Source organism: Drosophila grimshawi, unplaced genomic scaffold (genome assembly GCF_018153295.1).
Source record: "Drosophila grimshawi isolate 15287-2541.00 unplaced genomic scaffold, ASM1815329v1 contig_1377, whole genome shotgun sequence".
Lineage (NCBI taxonomy): Eukaryota > Metazoa > Arthropoda > Insecta > Diptera > Drosophilidae > Drosophila > Drosophila grimshawi.
In genome coordinates, this window is record NW_025062900.1 from 18172090 (window position 1) to 18186588 (window position 14499).

Below are 14499 nucleotides of genomic sequence, written 5' to 3' on the forward strand. Positions count from 1 at the left end.
AATGGCACTATAAAAAAAATATTTCCAGCAAAATGATTAAAAAACACGAATTTTCTAATATATTTTTAATAATTACATAGTATAATATATTTAAAAAAAATAATATTACACTTAAATTTTTAAAAAATGAATTTATTTAGAAATTTTAAATAAATAATACATTTTATTTATGTTAAAGACAAAGAAAGCTACAGTCGAATCTAATGAACAGAATATACTCGTATTTACATATCAAAATAGAATTTATGAGTTATATTCATAGTTTATGCGTTTAATAATAATAATAAAAGTTTCCTATTCGATACAAATGCTGCAACGGAAACACAATTAAGCTGAGTGCTGGACATATGGCGAACTTAATCCATAAAACTGGTCTTAAATTGCTCTGCCGAGTAACTATCAAGAGGCAGAGACCACAACTCTACGAGACTGACGACTACAAAAACCCAAATACCGTATACCAAGTACCGAGTCTGAGACGCTTGCCATATAAATTCAATAGCAATGGCAATAAGTGCATTAGCAGCATATTTCACAGATTGGCAGACACGTCGCTCGATGGCATCCATGGTAACCAGACAAACCAAGCCAAACGAGGCAAGCAGGCAACCAGGCAGACAACTGGCCGGAGAAACAGACAGACAGACAGACAGACACACGGACAGTCGCTCGACCAAAAGTAAGCCACAAATTGCATGAGATCATAAATATTTCAAGCATAAAGTACAAAATATGCAAAAGTTTTCTTTCTACTATTTTCCTTTTTGCGCTCTACGCCTTCCAGTAGTTGCCAGTTGCCAGTTGCCAGTTGCTAGTTGCCATTTGCCATTTGGCATTGCAGTTGCCTCATGCCAACGAGATAGTCGTGGCATGAGCGACATCAAACGAAATAAGAAAAATATATTGCTAAATTCTCGCACAGGAAATACGAAAAGCAGCCGGCGGGTGGTGGACTGCACCGAGCAGGACCTTTTCACTGTCCGGACTTGGCGGCACGTGCAACGCCAAATGCCGAACGGAAGTTCAAAAGCGCAAAGAGCATGTAACGATACCGACTACGGCCAATGTGAACGGTTACGGCAATGGCAATGGCAACGGCAACGGCAACGGTATTGGGCTGGATGCTCTGTTTCTGCTGGTGCAGCTGCTGCTGCTGCTGCTACTGCTGCTGCTTCTGTGTATGGTCAGCCGATTGTGGCAACAAATTGCAATAAGCAATTTTTCAATTTTCAATTTAGACGCCATCGAGACGACACCAGCGACATGCAAAGCAGAACCACCACCAGCAGCAGCAGCAGCAAACTGGTCATAATTCAAGCAGACTCGCATCCAAAATGGCAGATTCGCCGTCACCGACAGGCGGCATGGGTGGGTTGAACGACAAACGGTGCGACAAGACAAATTTGTGCCCAGTAAGGTTCTACCAGTTGACACACAGTTGGCCCAAGCGCACAATTATTAAGTAATCTATAGGATTTACGCACAATTCATGCAGATTGAATGTGGTCAACCAGCAGAAAAGAGTCTCAAAACGTGACTCGACGTTGCAGTTGCACTTGGCTGAAAGTGTTGCTGCAAAATATTTTGCTCTATTTAACACGTTTACAACAATTTCACTTTATCAAAAGCGAAGCTCGACGTCAAGTCCAGCAAGACTCAATCGATAATTTAATCAGAATATTTATTGAATATGTGCAAATCGGATACATTATGCAGAATAATAATTAAAAAATAACAATAGTTGGTTATTCTAATACAAATTAATAATAATAATTATATATGCTAAATTTACTATCATGTATACTTATATTAAAGTCAAACTTCTCTAACTTCAACTTAATGTTATAATTTTTGATGGGCATCATACACTGCCCTTTCAACAAACATAATGCGAAAATCTTTGACGGGTTGCAGTTTAAGACATGTTTCTTCAATTGGTTAAGGCGTCGCAATTTGCTATGATGTGCTTTAACGATTCCTCCTCACTGCCACAAAACCAACAATACAGTCTATAAGAAATTTAGTTACCTGATTTCTTAGTCTACAAATGTTTTGTCAAGCAAACGATGAGTATTCTAAGGCCATTATTCCGAATAGATGCAACTTGCTTAAATCGATATTGATTAAAGTCACCTAAGCGACTTTAGGCTTGTCTGAGACTAGGTGCCTCTGCCCAGGTCAATTAACGCATTTGTCTTTTTTCGTTTAAATTTTCTTTAAACTAAAATTTCAGTTTGTCTCAATTCTTATATTTAAAGTTTCTAAAAGTGTAATTCTTAAGGGGCAGATGGTAGACTTAAGAAGTTCAACTGTATATTGAAATTAAAAATAATTTTAGCTTATAAAGGAGTTTATTGATTTGAAATTAACAAAGGTCAAGGCAATTAATCTTGCGCGCGGTATGCGCCAATTATCCGTTTGCGCCAACGTTGTAGCACCACCAGTACGCCCAGGCAGAGCCACATGAGCAGCACCACAATTGAATAAATTGAAATGGTAGGTTTTTCACTTTCATCTGATCTCTTTAGCAGGAACACCATATTGCGAAAATTATGTTCGCAGCTTTTACAGTCCTTGAACTGCACATCGACAAAATCATCCTCGTAGGGTGCCCCAAAAACGGAAAGCTGTCCGTGCACCAACAAAACAACATCAAGCAACAGAAATAACAGGCGACCGCAAAGCATTTCCAATAAATGCACTCAACAATAGTCGCATCCGCTCAATTTAACAATTAATTTTAAACTGAACATTTACCCTTAAAGCTGAAGTGCTCTTATAGTTGAGTTTGGCACTGCGTTATCGTATTTCGGCATATTTGATCCAATCGAATCCATTCGCAAAACTGACACTGTTACAGGCTGGCTAACGTAATTTGAATTGTTATGTAATTATATATTCGCCACACAATTTTACACTTAAACACAACTGGCTCAAATTTTGTTTATACTTTTACAGCATTACAAGCACAGACGTCTTTTCAGCTGATAAATATTTACGTATATGGATAAACAAACACTTTCTCGGAAAATTCCAGTTAAATGAATACCCTTCACCCACTAAAAATGGGTTAAAAGGGTATAATGAAGCTGTGCAAGAGTATGTAACAGACAGAGAGAAATATCTCCATATATATTCTTGATAAGAATCAAAACCACTTCGATCTGGACATGTCCGCCTGTCTGGATGCTCAAATTTTGGAATATAAGTTCTCGCATACAACGCTCATATTTAATTAAATATTTTTGATAACTCCGCCCGTTTCGCGATTATCGATTGAAATCGATTTCCAATACCAAGAAAGCCCCAATTTTAGAGGTGTAACTTTCCAACAATTATTTAATACACTTAGTGATAATGTTGATCAACTCTAAAGTTATACTATATATATATATATATTAAGAAAGGGACAGCGAGCTCTCTCGACTTGAGCATGCTTACTCGTTTAGTCATCGCTTAATCTGCCTTACAACATATATTGTCTAATGTCCAGATCTCGTTCTCTCAGCTTGTGATCTATCCAGCGCCTGTAGAACTTGATGTTCGAGTAGATGCCCAACAGTTGGGGAGCATCGCAGCGGGTCGCACGTGCCAGCAGTCCGGCGAGCATAAACCGATCATCGCTGCCAGGCAATGGACACATGAGGGGAATGGCGCCCATATCGCCACAAACGAAATCGTCCTTGTCGCCGCCGGTGCAGAGCAGCGTATCATTGAGCGCATAGCGACGACCCAATATTGCCAAGCGCAGTTTCGATGCACACTGATCCCGGGGTAGGACGAAGAGTGGCGAACGCTTCGGCAGCGTCTCGTTGCCATTGAAGTCGGCGCGTCGCCAGCCTGCCACATAGCACTGACTGAAGTTGTAGATGAATTGCGGCGGCGGCAGGCAAATGACTTGCACGTGCGGAGCCAGCTCAAAGGGCGATTCCGGATGGAGCAGCAGCAACGCTATATTGTGACCTGAGGGCGATTGGGTGTAGTTTGGATGCAGCACCAAATCGGCCACTGCACGTTCCTGATGCGTCAATGGTTCTAACTGCACCGCCGCATCCCACTCGCCGGCCACCAAATGCAAATCGGATGCGGCATCGTTCTGTACACAGTGTGCAGCGGTTAGAACTGCATGTGGTGTGATTAGAGCACCACTGCATAAATATCCATTGGCGCGATAGATGGCCACCAGCCAGGGAAACTCGGCAAATTTGGCCTCCCGCTTCTTGTAGCCCAACGGACGCAAATGGAGCCATAGATCCAAACGAGAACCACAATGTTGAAGTGTCATCATAGAATCATTGTATTTATAAATTCTTGTATCCGGAAGCTGTAAATTTAAGCGATTTGCAATAGAGCATAATGCAAAGTATCTGTGCAGTTTGGATTATTTACCGGTTCAGTTATATTGCAACATTTTTCCATATAGTGACAATGCTGCTCATCGAGAAGCGTCCGACTGCGATCGGGATAAAAATTACCATCCACAGAGATGCCATCATAGCACAAATCGTAAGGCACACAGTGTTTCTCTGGAGCACAGGTCGTATAGCGTTCAGATTCATCACTGCCGACCACCGCCGATATTAGAAATATTGTCCAGAACACCATTTGAGAGATCTCCATGTTAACAAGCAGTCTGCTCTTGAACTGTCATCTGAAATGGCCTCGGGCTTTTTATAGCCCCCAAGAAGACTCACGAAAGGTCAAGCTCGGTTTTTGATTGGGTTAAATATAGCTTAAAGTGTGACTGTAGGATCTAAAAATAGCCCACTGTCACTTGACACCCAATCATAGCAAATGCTTAAGGAATCTAATCAAAATGATTTTCACTTTTCTTCAAATCGAGAGTTCTTAAGCTTTATTAGGCAGTTAATAATGCCCAGGACTAATAAGCTAACTAACAAATAACAAATATGATTTACTATTTTGGTATAGGTATATGTTTGTCTAATTACACAAATTATACAAAAACCAATTCCAAAGTTTTAATAAATCTATTTTAATAAATACAAATTATTAATCAGTGGTAAGTAAAGATTTGTAAGTTACTTTAAGAAATTTAACTAACTGACTAAATAATATCATAATCACTTTTTGAAACCACATTTTTAAAGACAAATTTCCGGATATTTGCAAATATACATGCTCAGCTAACCAGTAGTAATTAAGGGTTAAGATGCTATTTAGTTAGATGGTTGAACATTTAAATAAATTTATGTGCAAGTGTATTTAATATTCGGCACACGGAAAAGCAGTTGCATTTCATTTTCTCATGTTTACATTTTATTTTATTTTTTTGCGACATCAACACGTATCCGTATCTATTACTTAGCATTAGATAAAGAAGGCTGTGCAACTTTTGCGTCATATCTTAATGCACAATCGTCGCTTAAGTGCACGTAAATTGAATAAAATTTCGACAAGTTTTAATACACAAGATGTGCATAGAACATGTCAGACAGTTGGCCACAAGCACAGCCCCATACAGACAGGCAGACAAACAGACAGACACACTTTGGGGCCTCCGGGTGCATGTGAATTGCAATAGTGAATGCGAATGTGAATGTGAATGTGGAAGTGAATGCGAAGATGAATAGGGATGGTTCGCCCGTATAGTTTGATAGATACACAACTCAAGTGAGTGGTTTGGTTTGGTTTGGTTTGGTTTATACTTATTTGCTGCACTCTAAGTGCCGGCAGCTTGTTTAACTGAGATTTACGCATCTTAAATAGATTGTCAACAGGACGACATTGGGTGCGAGGCACGCGCCAAAAGTGTGCATAGTCGCCTGGCCTTAGATGGAGGAGATTAAGGAGGAGAAAGAAGAGCAGTTGTCACCTTGTCCTGACTGTCCTTGCTGTCCTCGTGTCATCGTGTTATTTTCTATTATGCTGCGCCTGCTATTGTTATGTAAAACTTAATTTGTTAAATCGTGTTCAAACACTTTTAACAGATGTTATCCTCAAGGAAATTAAATGTTATTGCATCTAACAGAATGGTGATTTATATGCTCATATCAAATATACTACAGCTGGCTGTACGCCCAGCCCCGCCCACTCCTTCAACAGTTGGTATTTTCTTTCATACTACGTGTTTTTCCTATGATTTTGTGGTGAACATTTTCAATTAATATGAAAATTTATTATGTGCTTTTGTTGAATGAATCGGAAGTTCATTTCCCATGGTACAAACCATATATAATTTTTTTTTTTGTAAATTCAGAGGTGATTGCCGATTTTAACCTTTCGCAAATGGCCACGTAAATAATGCAATCGCATTTTGTTGTGAACGCTAAATATGCCAATGCATTGTAAAAAATAAATATTTTAAATTGTTTGAAAGACATAGTTCCAGTGAAGTGTTTAAATAACTCGGCTTGGTTTGGTATGAAAGCAGGAAATGTTAATTATTAATTGTAAAAGATAAATCAATTCTTAAGTTTTAATAAATCTATTTTAATAAATTACAATTATTCATTTATTTTGTAGCCAGTCAGCGGTTATAGCTGATAAAAAATTTACAAAAATCTTGCCAAATATTGCCAATTAAAAATCTATAAGAATAAGTATTTGGACTGAAACGATATGAACAAACAATGAGTGAATGTTCCCGAATGTTAATATTGCTCATTTTATTAGAGTGCAACTCGACTGAATGTAAACTGAGTCGCTTTCATGGAGCTTACTCTTCGGATAAAGTACACTCACATATAACTCTGTCTCTTTAATATATTATGACTCTAGTGCATTTGGCACAGTGCTCTCTTAGGCGCAGTTGAGCTCATTTATTGACTCAGCATTTCTGTGAGTGGAGTGAAACGTTGCATATCCTTTGAGTGGTCTCTACTCTTAACTGCAAGTCGCTCCACTCAAATATGTTGAAGAGAAATGAGAGCAAATTGCAATTGCATTGAGCAGAATTTTTGGGAAAATGGTATTTAATTGAGTGCCTAATTCTTTGCATAAAAATGCTGGGTTTACTTCAAAACGACAATGTAAAGCTTCTAATACCTCTAAAAGAAAAGTATCTATTTCCGATTGTAATAAAATAATTAAACAAAAAAGTTATTAGCTTGGCTGTCTCTTCCACTAAACCATTTTATTATTATCAATTATAAGCTGAGTTTAAAGCGATAGTTTAAATTTTCCAATTCTTATAAGATAATGAGAAAAAAGTTATGAACTTCAGAAGTAATTGAATTAGTTATTTGGCTTCTCTTTCTTTTTCCTTAATTCCAACTCCAACAGCTCGATTTGAAGTTTTCTCTCTAGTGTATCGTCGTCCTCTATAGATTTTCTTTGAAGCATTTCGGCATCGTGTTTTTCCTAAGCGCGCAGATTCGCGCAATGAAAGAAGTGCTGCTGAATTTTAATCAGCTTCCTTTTTTCTCCCTTCAGGCTTGCTGCTTGCTGGTGCAACTTCTAGCATTAATTTAGTTTCGATTGAACTGCAAGAGCTGGTTCTTGGAATGTCGTCTTGAAATTGACATTATATGTGACTTTTCTGAAAAGTATATATATTTTTCGCATTTTAATTAGTTAATTATTAATTAATTAACTCACAGATAATATGAAATCAAATTAGTATTGTTAACCAGTAAACTCGTCGATTTGAGTTTTAGTTTTCTTTACTGAACACTAATTTAATTGCATAAAAACTTAAATAAAAAAAACATGTTTTTCTTTTTAAGCTAAATTTATTTCAGATGTTTTCTATTTCATTACTTATATTTCATTTTTCTAATAATATTTTGCTGTTTAGAATGGATATGTATGTCTAAACCTATCTCGATCCAATAACTTAAGGCTTATCGCCAATTGTTTCTATGTCAAATATATGATTTAATGGATCCGTGCAAAGCAAAAGCTCGGATATATGCCTAGTGTCATCAAGATAGACCTAAAACAAAAAAAAAAAATAGGTGTACAAAATATAAACTCGACTAGTGTTGCTGATCAAGAAATTTATTCTTTATACTTTAGGGTGGAGCGGAAACGTCTTCTTCAATGCGTTACACATCTTATGACATAAATATAGTACTCTCTACAAGGATGTGAATATGTGAAATAAAATAAATGTTTGCCATTAAATTTAAAGCCATGTCTCTAAATGACAACTTAACATAAATATCAGGGCAATGGAATATCCATTTCATTTGCTTATTTTCAGTTAAAAATTGAGGTTAACAGTAACAAGCAACGGACTGTGAGTCACACCAAAAACTTTGGCACAGAATCTTACATGCATCACTGTCAAATGAATTCGTTTGGTCTGTTGCGGAATCAGCCATCATAGCAATCATTGTTCCCGACATATTTGCCAATTTTGCACTTGTCGGCGGGTCTTCATCACCTTGCTTCGAGTGCATACACCTGTCTCGCAGACAAGTTTGCATTCACGGCAAACGCCTGTTATTGAGAAATGTGTTTCCGTCTGCTCCTTTCACTTCCATTTTGCAGCATCTGATTTGTGTTTGTCAATATTACTTTTTTTTTTAAACTCAAGGAGCCGTATGAGAGCAGGCTATTCCGCTATCGAGAAATTCTTTCTTATTTTTTTAATGTCCTCACACAAAATTAGCATGAACAATAAAAAAAATCAAAAATCTGCTTTGTAAAATTATTACCTTGCCTGCAAAATGTTAATGAACTGTGTATTTTGAAATATATATATCGATTTACAGAAATATTTTTAAAAACGTTCGTTGTTCCAGAGTCATAATTTAATGAACCTAAAATATGAATTTATATCAAGTATCATTAAGATAAAAAATTAAAAATTGAATGGCTACATCGACTTAGCAAGTGATGCTTATCAAGAACCTATATACTCTATTGACAACTTATTTATAATATCCTCGATAGATGAGTTTAATAGGCGAACTTCGTTCGGACAGATGTATTTTCCCGTGATGAGATGTTGGATTTGGATTTAGGTTACTTTAAGATAAATAATTCATTGAAAGCCGGTAGGAATCACATTTATATTTAATTTTATTCCACTTTTAGTATGAATTCAAAATGTGTTGCATATTGAACATGAAAATAATCTACAAGCAAAAAATGATGGAAACATAATAAGCATACTAATACATATGTATATGTGTATGTAAAAATATCTAGTACATATTATATACCGTCTTAACTATGCCAGCTAATGCCCGATTTGCATTCGCTAAACTGTCCACATATAACAGAAGCATTCGAATCTATCCTGTGTCCACATCGAGTAGGGCTAAAAGACTATCGAAATTGGTTACTAGTCGGATCGGTAAATCGCTCAGTTCATCATTTAATCCTCCATCCAGTCCAGTCGCAGCCAGTTTACGCAACGTCACAGCGTATCGTTGAACAGCCGCTTGCGCTTCGTGTAACTAGGATTAATCGGACCGGGTAGCACGTGTGGCTTGAGGGCGCTCTTGCCGGGCAGCCGATTCGCATCGTACGGCACCTGCGGCGACAACTTCAGCTGACGATAGTAATCGCTTTTGGGATAGGCGCTGTTGCACTTCGTCACAATGCGCACCCGTTTACTGCCGCTGCTTTTTGGCATTTGTGGCGTGGCAAACTTTTGTCGCTGCACTATCGTCTTGGTCGTGGCCGAAGCAGCGAGTGGATTAAGCAAAAGTTTGTTATTGGCCTGTTTCAGCTGCACCATGCGCGACGGCACAAAATATTCTTCTTCACCAAGCTGGAGCGGCTCATTCCAGCCGTTGCTTGGCTTGGGCATGTCTTCTTCAGTGGATGCAGCTGGTGCAGCTACCGATGGGGCTGATGCTGATGCTGACGCTGGCGTTGACGGTGGAACTTCCACTGGCACTGGTGCAGTTTCAGTCACTTCTTCCGCTGTCGATTTCTGTTCGGAGAGCTTTTTCTTGGGTTTCGGCTCCTTAGCTTTTGGTGTTAACTGCTTCTTGGCCTTTTTTACTTGCTCTTTAACTGGCTTGATCTTGTTTGGCTTCGGTATTTTCTCGGCACTTACATCGTCAACCTCCTCCTGCTCCTCCTCCAAGTCCTCAATGACCCAGGCATTGTTTATGCTGGAACGCATCTTCTCATTGCGTTTCACTTGCTTCTGCAGCTTGGGTGACATCGCCTTGCTTATGATCTCATCAAAGTTATCCTCATCGACCTCATCAAAGTTAATAGACTTGAGCAGACGCTTACGCTTGGATTTGCTAAGCTTTTTTAGGTTGCGGCCAGTGCCAAAACTCGTCTCTTCAAACTCATCTGCAGCAGCAATCTTCTGCTCAACCAGATCGGCCATGGTGGTGCCTTCGGGCTTGGGCATGTTGCGCACACCCAGTGGAAACTCGCCACCCGCATATGTCTCGAATATGTGTTGGATTTTTCGCAGTCCCTTGCGACGCTTGCTGTTGTATTCATTGTTGCGCAGCAGTGTTTGCAGCTCATCCAGCACGCAAGTCGCATTGAACGGCAGTTCGGGCATAAGCACATCCACATTTCCAGCGCGTGGATCGAGGGATATGGCCTCTGGTTGTTGCTGCTGCTGCTGCTGCTCCTCACCCTCCTCCTCCTCTTCCTCATCGAAGCCAGAATCTAGCTTCTCAACATCATCGATTGAGGCGCTGGGAAAACCCATTTCCTTCCATGCCTTATACTTCTCGCTGTACTCGCGACCCAGTTCGCTCTGATAGAGCAAATGGTTGAGGACTCGGGTGCGACACTGGGCTACCAGTTTGGCATCTCGTTGTGTGCCCATATAGTGTACGAATGGTCGAACAAATAGATTAACCTGCTCGGCACTGATCTCTTCATTTGCCGCCTTGGCCAGCTCCTCAAAGAAGACGTCCATGTAGTGCATTGTGAGGCCACGGGATTTCGGCTGATCCGCAAGCACTGATTGCTGCATGCTCGTATTGAATGTCTGTATCAGATCCGGTGACCATTTGCTTTTCTTTAGCACGCGCAGCATATAGCGCAGCATGCGACGCACAAGCATCAGAAATTTATCCATGCGCCACTGATCAATGCCGAACCACTCCTGGCACATGGTTCGCATGAATGCGCTGAAATACGCAACGCTGCAGGCGGTGTTGCCGCCAAAGCTATCCACCATCTGAGCCAACTGCTCGGCTAGATCTTCCTGCACCAGCGGTTTGTCCGACATCCAAACATTGTAGTACAGACCCTTCCATATGCGCATGAAGTCGTCCTCATTAAATGGAAAAGAGCTAACAGCACGCAGCTGGAACCATTTGCGCAGTTTGCGGATTTGACGATTGCGCTTTGTTAAGTCATTGCAGGCGAGGGCACGCACTATTTTCACCTCCTGTGCAATTACCAACAGCTCCTTCGGCACTTTGGGCTGTGAGGCGCCGTCATTTTCGCTTTCGTTTTCTTGGTCAATGGCAGCCACATGGGCGCTGCGCTTAGTTGACCTTTTTCTCGTAACCATAATTGATTATTAACTAAACGATAGGAATTTTACGTTTTTTTTTTGCGAATTCCTTCGGTGTGTGTATTGAATGCGGTTGCTACGAGAGAGGAGGGCGCACGTGTTGTGCGGCCTCGTACAAATCGATTAATTTTTGATGGTACGCTCGCAACGTTTTACAACACTTGTTGAGTTGAGATGCATGCTCTCAATATTCAAGAAGATAGAAGGTAACGCCGTGCACAGCTCTGGGTTTACATTCGATAGTTATATATAGTTATATTTCAGAATTTATAGTTTCTACTTCGAAAAAGTATCTAAAAATCCTATATATTTTAAGCAAATAAAGCTTTCAGCATCCTTTTATAAATTGCATGATCACTTAAGCACTTTTTTAAATGGTATTTAATTATTTTAGAATTTTTTGCCATCTATGACGTAAGCACGCATAACGACACTCATCGGGATGTAGTATATTTTTTTGGCAAATATGGAGTTAGTTGGCTCTTAACACTGAATATAAAACGACGCTGGGCAGCACTTTTCGCCAGCTGACATTCTAAATAGCAATTTCAACTTAATTGGCTTTAAAGAGTTAAAATTTCACAAAATTTAGCTTAAATATGTCAGTGTTAACTGTAGAAAATCCCGAAGAATATCAAAAATATATTAGCGCCAATAAAACGACCGTTGCGCTCTTCGAAGCCGACTGGGCCGAGCAATGTGCACAGGTCAAAGATGTCCTCAAGGAGCTGGCGAGCATTCTAGGTGATAAATTGCAATTCATCACGCTCAATGCCGAAAAATTCCCCGAAATATCAATGAAACATCAGGTAATGAGTGCATTACATTTAGCTAATATACAAATGTAAAAATTCTATAAATTCTTGCCAGATTGAGGCAGTGCCGACTGTCATATTCTTCACCAAGGGCTCCGCTGTGGATCGTGTGGATGGTGTCGATATTGCAGCCCTTAGCAGCAAATCTAAAAAACTGGCCGAAAGTGCAAGCAGCGCTGCGTCAACGGGACAATCGCTGGAAGATCGTCTGAAGGCGCTCATCAATAAGGCGCCGCTAATGATATTCATGAAGGGCGATCGAAACGCTCCACGCTGTGGCTTCTCAAAGCAACTTATTGCGATTGTTAACGAAACAAAGTATGTTTATTAATGTCATTACTTTATTTAACTAAACTGCACATTTCTTACAGTTTGCCATATGAGACTTTTGACATTCTTTCCGATGAAGAAGTGCGCCAGGGCTTAAAGACTTATTCAGACTGGCCGACATATCCACAAGTATATGTTAAGGGCGAACTAATTGGTGGCCTAGACATCATAAAGGAACTGTTGGCTAACAACGAGCTGGAAGCATCACTCAAGGGCTAATATGCCAGCCAACATATTTGGACAAACGAAATCAGGAACAAACTTTGCTTGACACAAATTTACAATTTCCATTGATTTTGATAGACAAAAATAAAAGAAAAAATGGCAATTTGAATGCTCTTAGATGTGTACTGTTTTAAAATCTATAACTCTAAAATATACATATTTGAAACCATACACGTACTTCAAAATCTTAATGCACGTTAATTCATTTTTATTATACGGTACACTGCAAGCAGCTACATATCCATGTGTGTCGTTTTGCAACACTGTTGCAGAGTTGCTTAGCAATGTACATACATTTATCAGCTGATAAAGGCGGCTTGCAAAACATTTTACTGGAAAATTATATTTTCATTTCACAATAATTGAATATGGCTGAAGCCAATGCTGCTGTCGCACCTGATGGCGATGAAAAGAAGCTTTACGACATCTTTTTAAGTGGCTGGAATTTGATTGACGAGCTAGAAACTACCGAGTTACCCTTCAATGGAACCGAGTTTCAGGTAAGAAAATGCAAGCAATTTAGCCATGCAAAAAATATAAACATGATCAAAATATCTTTAATACAGAATAAAGTGAAAACTGCAATGGGACACTTTGAGCAGGCCACGGTTATTGTTAATCAAGTCAGCATGTTCAGTTCCAACGAACTGATTGATGAGGTCTCCACGGATTCTCTTCCCTTTATGCTGCTGCCATATTTCTTGGGGAAGCTTACCACCAAGATTCACAATCAGCATAATACAGAGGCACTGGAGTTGGGTGAGGTCTATTTTAAAGATCACCTCAAGCGCTGTCACGAATACGAGCTCTATGATGGGCCCATGAATAAAGCGGAGCAGGACAATAAGACGGATGCAGCACAGCAGAAAAGTGAACTACAAGAATTGAAGGAAGCGGCATCCAATCGCAATGAGAAAATCGCACAATTCCGCAAGATGAAGGAAATCGACGAATATATGTCCCGCATGCGCAATATCGTCAAGAACAAAAGCGCCGATGATGAAGTGCGTCGCGAATTCTTTTTGAAATATTTACAGAAGAGCATCATCGAAGCTAAGCAGGAATTGGATAATCTGCACATGATGAAAGAGATGTTAAAAATGCGTCTGGCCCACAAAAAGGCGGACGAAGATATGCAGTTCTCAAATATGCAAGGTTTTGACCGGGGAAATGGCCACAGTCATGGACATCATTCACATCATCATGGCGAGTCGAAGCCAAAACCGCTGCAACCATTTATCATAACACGAAATGCCGCTCAGAAGGCAGTCTTTGGTTTGGGTTATCCCAGTTTACCGATCATGTCTGTCGATGAGTTCTATCAGCAACGTGTCGACGAAGGCATCTTTCCCGACGAGCAGAAAATGGCGAAGATAAATCAGGAGAAAGCAATTGCCGCCGCACTGGATCCCAATGAACAAGAAGACGAGGAGAAGGCAGTTGTCGAGCTGCAGGTGGAGGATGACGATCCCGAGTATTTGGCACGTATGCGGCGCATGGATGAATACAAAGATGTTGTCCGACGTGGTGATGGAAACCGGCACAATCGTAGTTAAACTACATACTCAATTTTTCTACACATACAAATCATGAATAAAGTATTTCGTAATTTTAAATAAACAATGAGCTGCATCTCAATTTTAACCCATAATCTGTCTAGTTGGATAAATAACAGTAAACCATTCATTTTTTGTTTGAGGTGATTTGCAA

General features: G+C 39.7%; 5 protein-coding genes across 5 annotated transcripts; 3 read left to right on the forward strand and 2 right to left on the reverse strand.

Moving 5' to 3' along the window:
- The first annotated feature begins 320 nt into the window (after positions 1–320).
- LOC122322420 lies at positions 321–1377 on the forward strand. Its single transcript, XM_043214419.1, has 3 exons — positions 321–570; positions 923–1176; positions 1239–1377. The coding sequence occupies exons 1-3, from the start codon at positions 505–507 to the stop codon at positions 1375–1377; spliced, it is 459 nt and encodes a 152-aa protein (XP_043070354.1). The 5' UTR covers positions 321–504.
- Positions 1378–3321: 1944 nt separating this feature from the next.
- Positions 3322–4642, reverse strand: LOC6570087 (phenoloxidase-activating factor 2). Its single transcript, XM_001996267.3, has 2 exons — positions 4390–4642; positions 3322–4324 (listed from the first exon to the last, which is right to left on the reverse strand). The coding sequence occupies exons 1-2, from the start codon at positions 4618–4620 to the stop codon at positions 3467–3469; spliced, it is 1089 nt and encodes a 362-aa protein (XP_001996303.1). The 5' UTR covers positions 4621–4642; the 3' UTR covers positions 3322–3466.
- Positions 4643–8973: 4331 nt separating this feature from the next.
- LOC6566425 (ribosomal RNA processing protein 1 homolog) lies at positions 8974–11539 on the reverse strand. Its single transcript, XM_001992739.2, has one exon. It carries the CDS (start codon positions 11414–11416, stop codon positions 9332–9334), a length of 2085 nt encoding a protein of 694 aa, XP_001992775.1. The 5' UTR covers positions 11417–11539; the 3' UTR covers positions 8974–9331.
- Positions 11540–11915: 376 nt separating this feature from the next.
- Positions 11916–12911, forward strand: LOC6566812 (glutaredoxin 3). Its single transcript, XM_001992740.2, has 3 exons — positions 11916–12228; positions 12290–12552; positions 12606–12911. Exons 1-3 carry the CDS (start codon positions 12019–12021, stop codon positions 12781–12783), a joined length of 651 nt encoding a protein of 216 aa, XP_001992776.1. The 5' UTR covers positions 11916–12018; the 3' UTR covers positions 12784–12911.
- A 171-nt stretch (positions 12912–13082) lies between these two features.
- Positions 13083–14430, forward strand: LOC6566813 (immunoglobulin-binding protein 1). Its single transcript, XM_001992741.2, has 2 exons — positions 13083–13289; positions 13356–14430. Exons 1-2 carry the CDS (start codon positions 13158–13160, stop codon positions 14343–14345), a joined length of 1122 nt encoding a protein of 373 aa, XP_001992777.1. The 5' UTR covers positions 13083–13157; the 3' UTR covers positions 14346–14430.
- Positions 14431–14499: the final 69 nt, after the last annotated feature.

Excerpts from the sequence above, each read along its gene's own strand:
- LOC122322420 (XM_043214419.1), top strand. The coding sequence starts at position 505 with ATGGCAATAAGTGCATTAGCAGCATATTTCACAGATTGGCAGACACGT. Across the intron at positions 571-922 it reads GTCGCTCGATGGCATCCATG|GAAATACGAAAAGCAGCCGG; the intron begins GTAACCAGACAA and ends ATTCTCGCACAG. Across the intron at positions 1,177-1,238 it reads CTGCTACTGCTGCTGCTTCT|ACGCCATCGAGACGACACCA; the intron begins GTGTATGGTCAG and ends TTTTCAATTTAG.
- LOC6570087 (XM_001996267.3), bottom strand. The coding sequence starts at position 4,620 with ATGGAGATCTCTCAAATGGTGTTCTGGACAATATTTCTAATATCGGCG. Across the intron at positions 4,325-4,389 it reads GTTGCAATATAACTGAACCG|CTTCCGGATACAAGAATTTA; the intron begins GTAAATAATCCA and ends TTAAATTTACAG.
- LOC6566425 (XM_001992739.2), bottom strand. The coding sequence starts at position 11,416 with ATGGTTACGAGAAAAAGGTCAACTAAGCGCAGCGCCCATGTGGCTGCC.
- LOC6566812 (XM_001992740.2), top strand. The coding sequence starts at position 12,019 with ATGTCAGTGTTAACTGTAGAAAATCCCGAAGAATATCAAAAATATATT. Across the intron at positions 12,229-12,289 it reads AAATATCAATGAAACATCAG|ATTGAGGCAGTGCCGACTGT; the intron begins GTAATGAGTGCA and ends AATTCTTGCCAG. Across the intron at positions 12,553-12,605 it reads GCGATTGTTAACGAAACAAA|TTTGCCATATGAGACTTTTG; the intron begins GTATGTTTATTA and ends CATTTCTTACAG.
- LOC6566813 (XM_001992741.2), top strand. The coding sequence starts at position 13,158 with ATGGCTGAAGCCAATGCTGCTGTCGCACCTGATGGCGATGAAAAGAAG. Across the intron at positions 13,290-13,355 it reads TCAATGGAACCGAGTTTCAG|AATAAAGTGAAAACTGCAAT; the intron begins GTAAGAAAATGC and ends TCTTTAATACAG.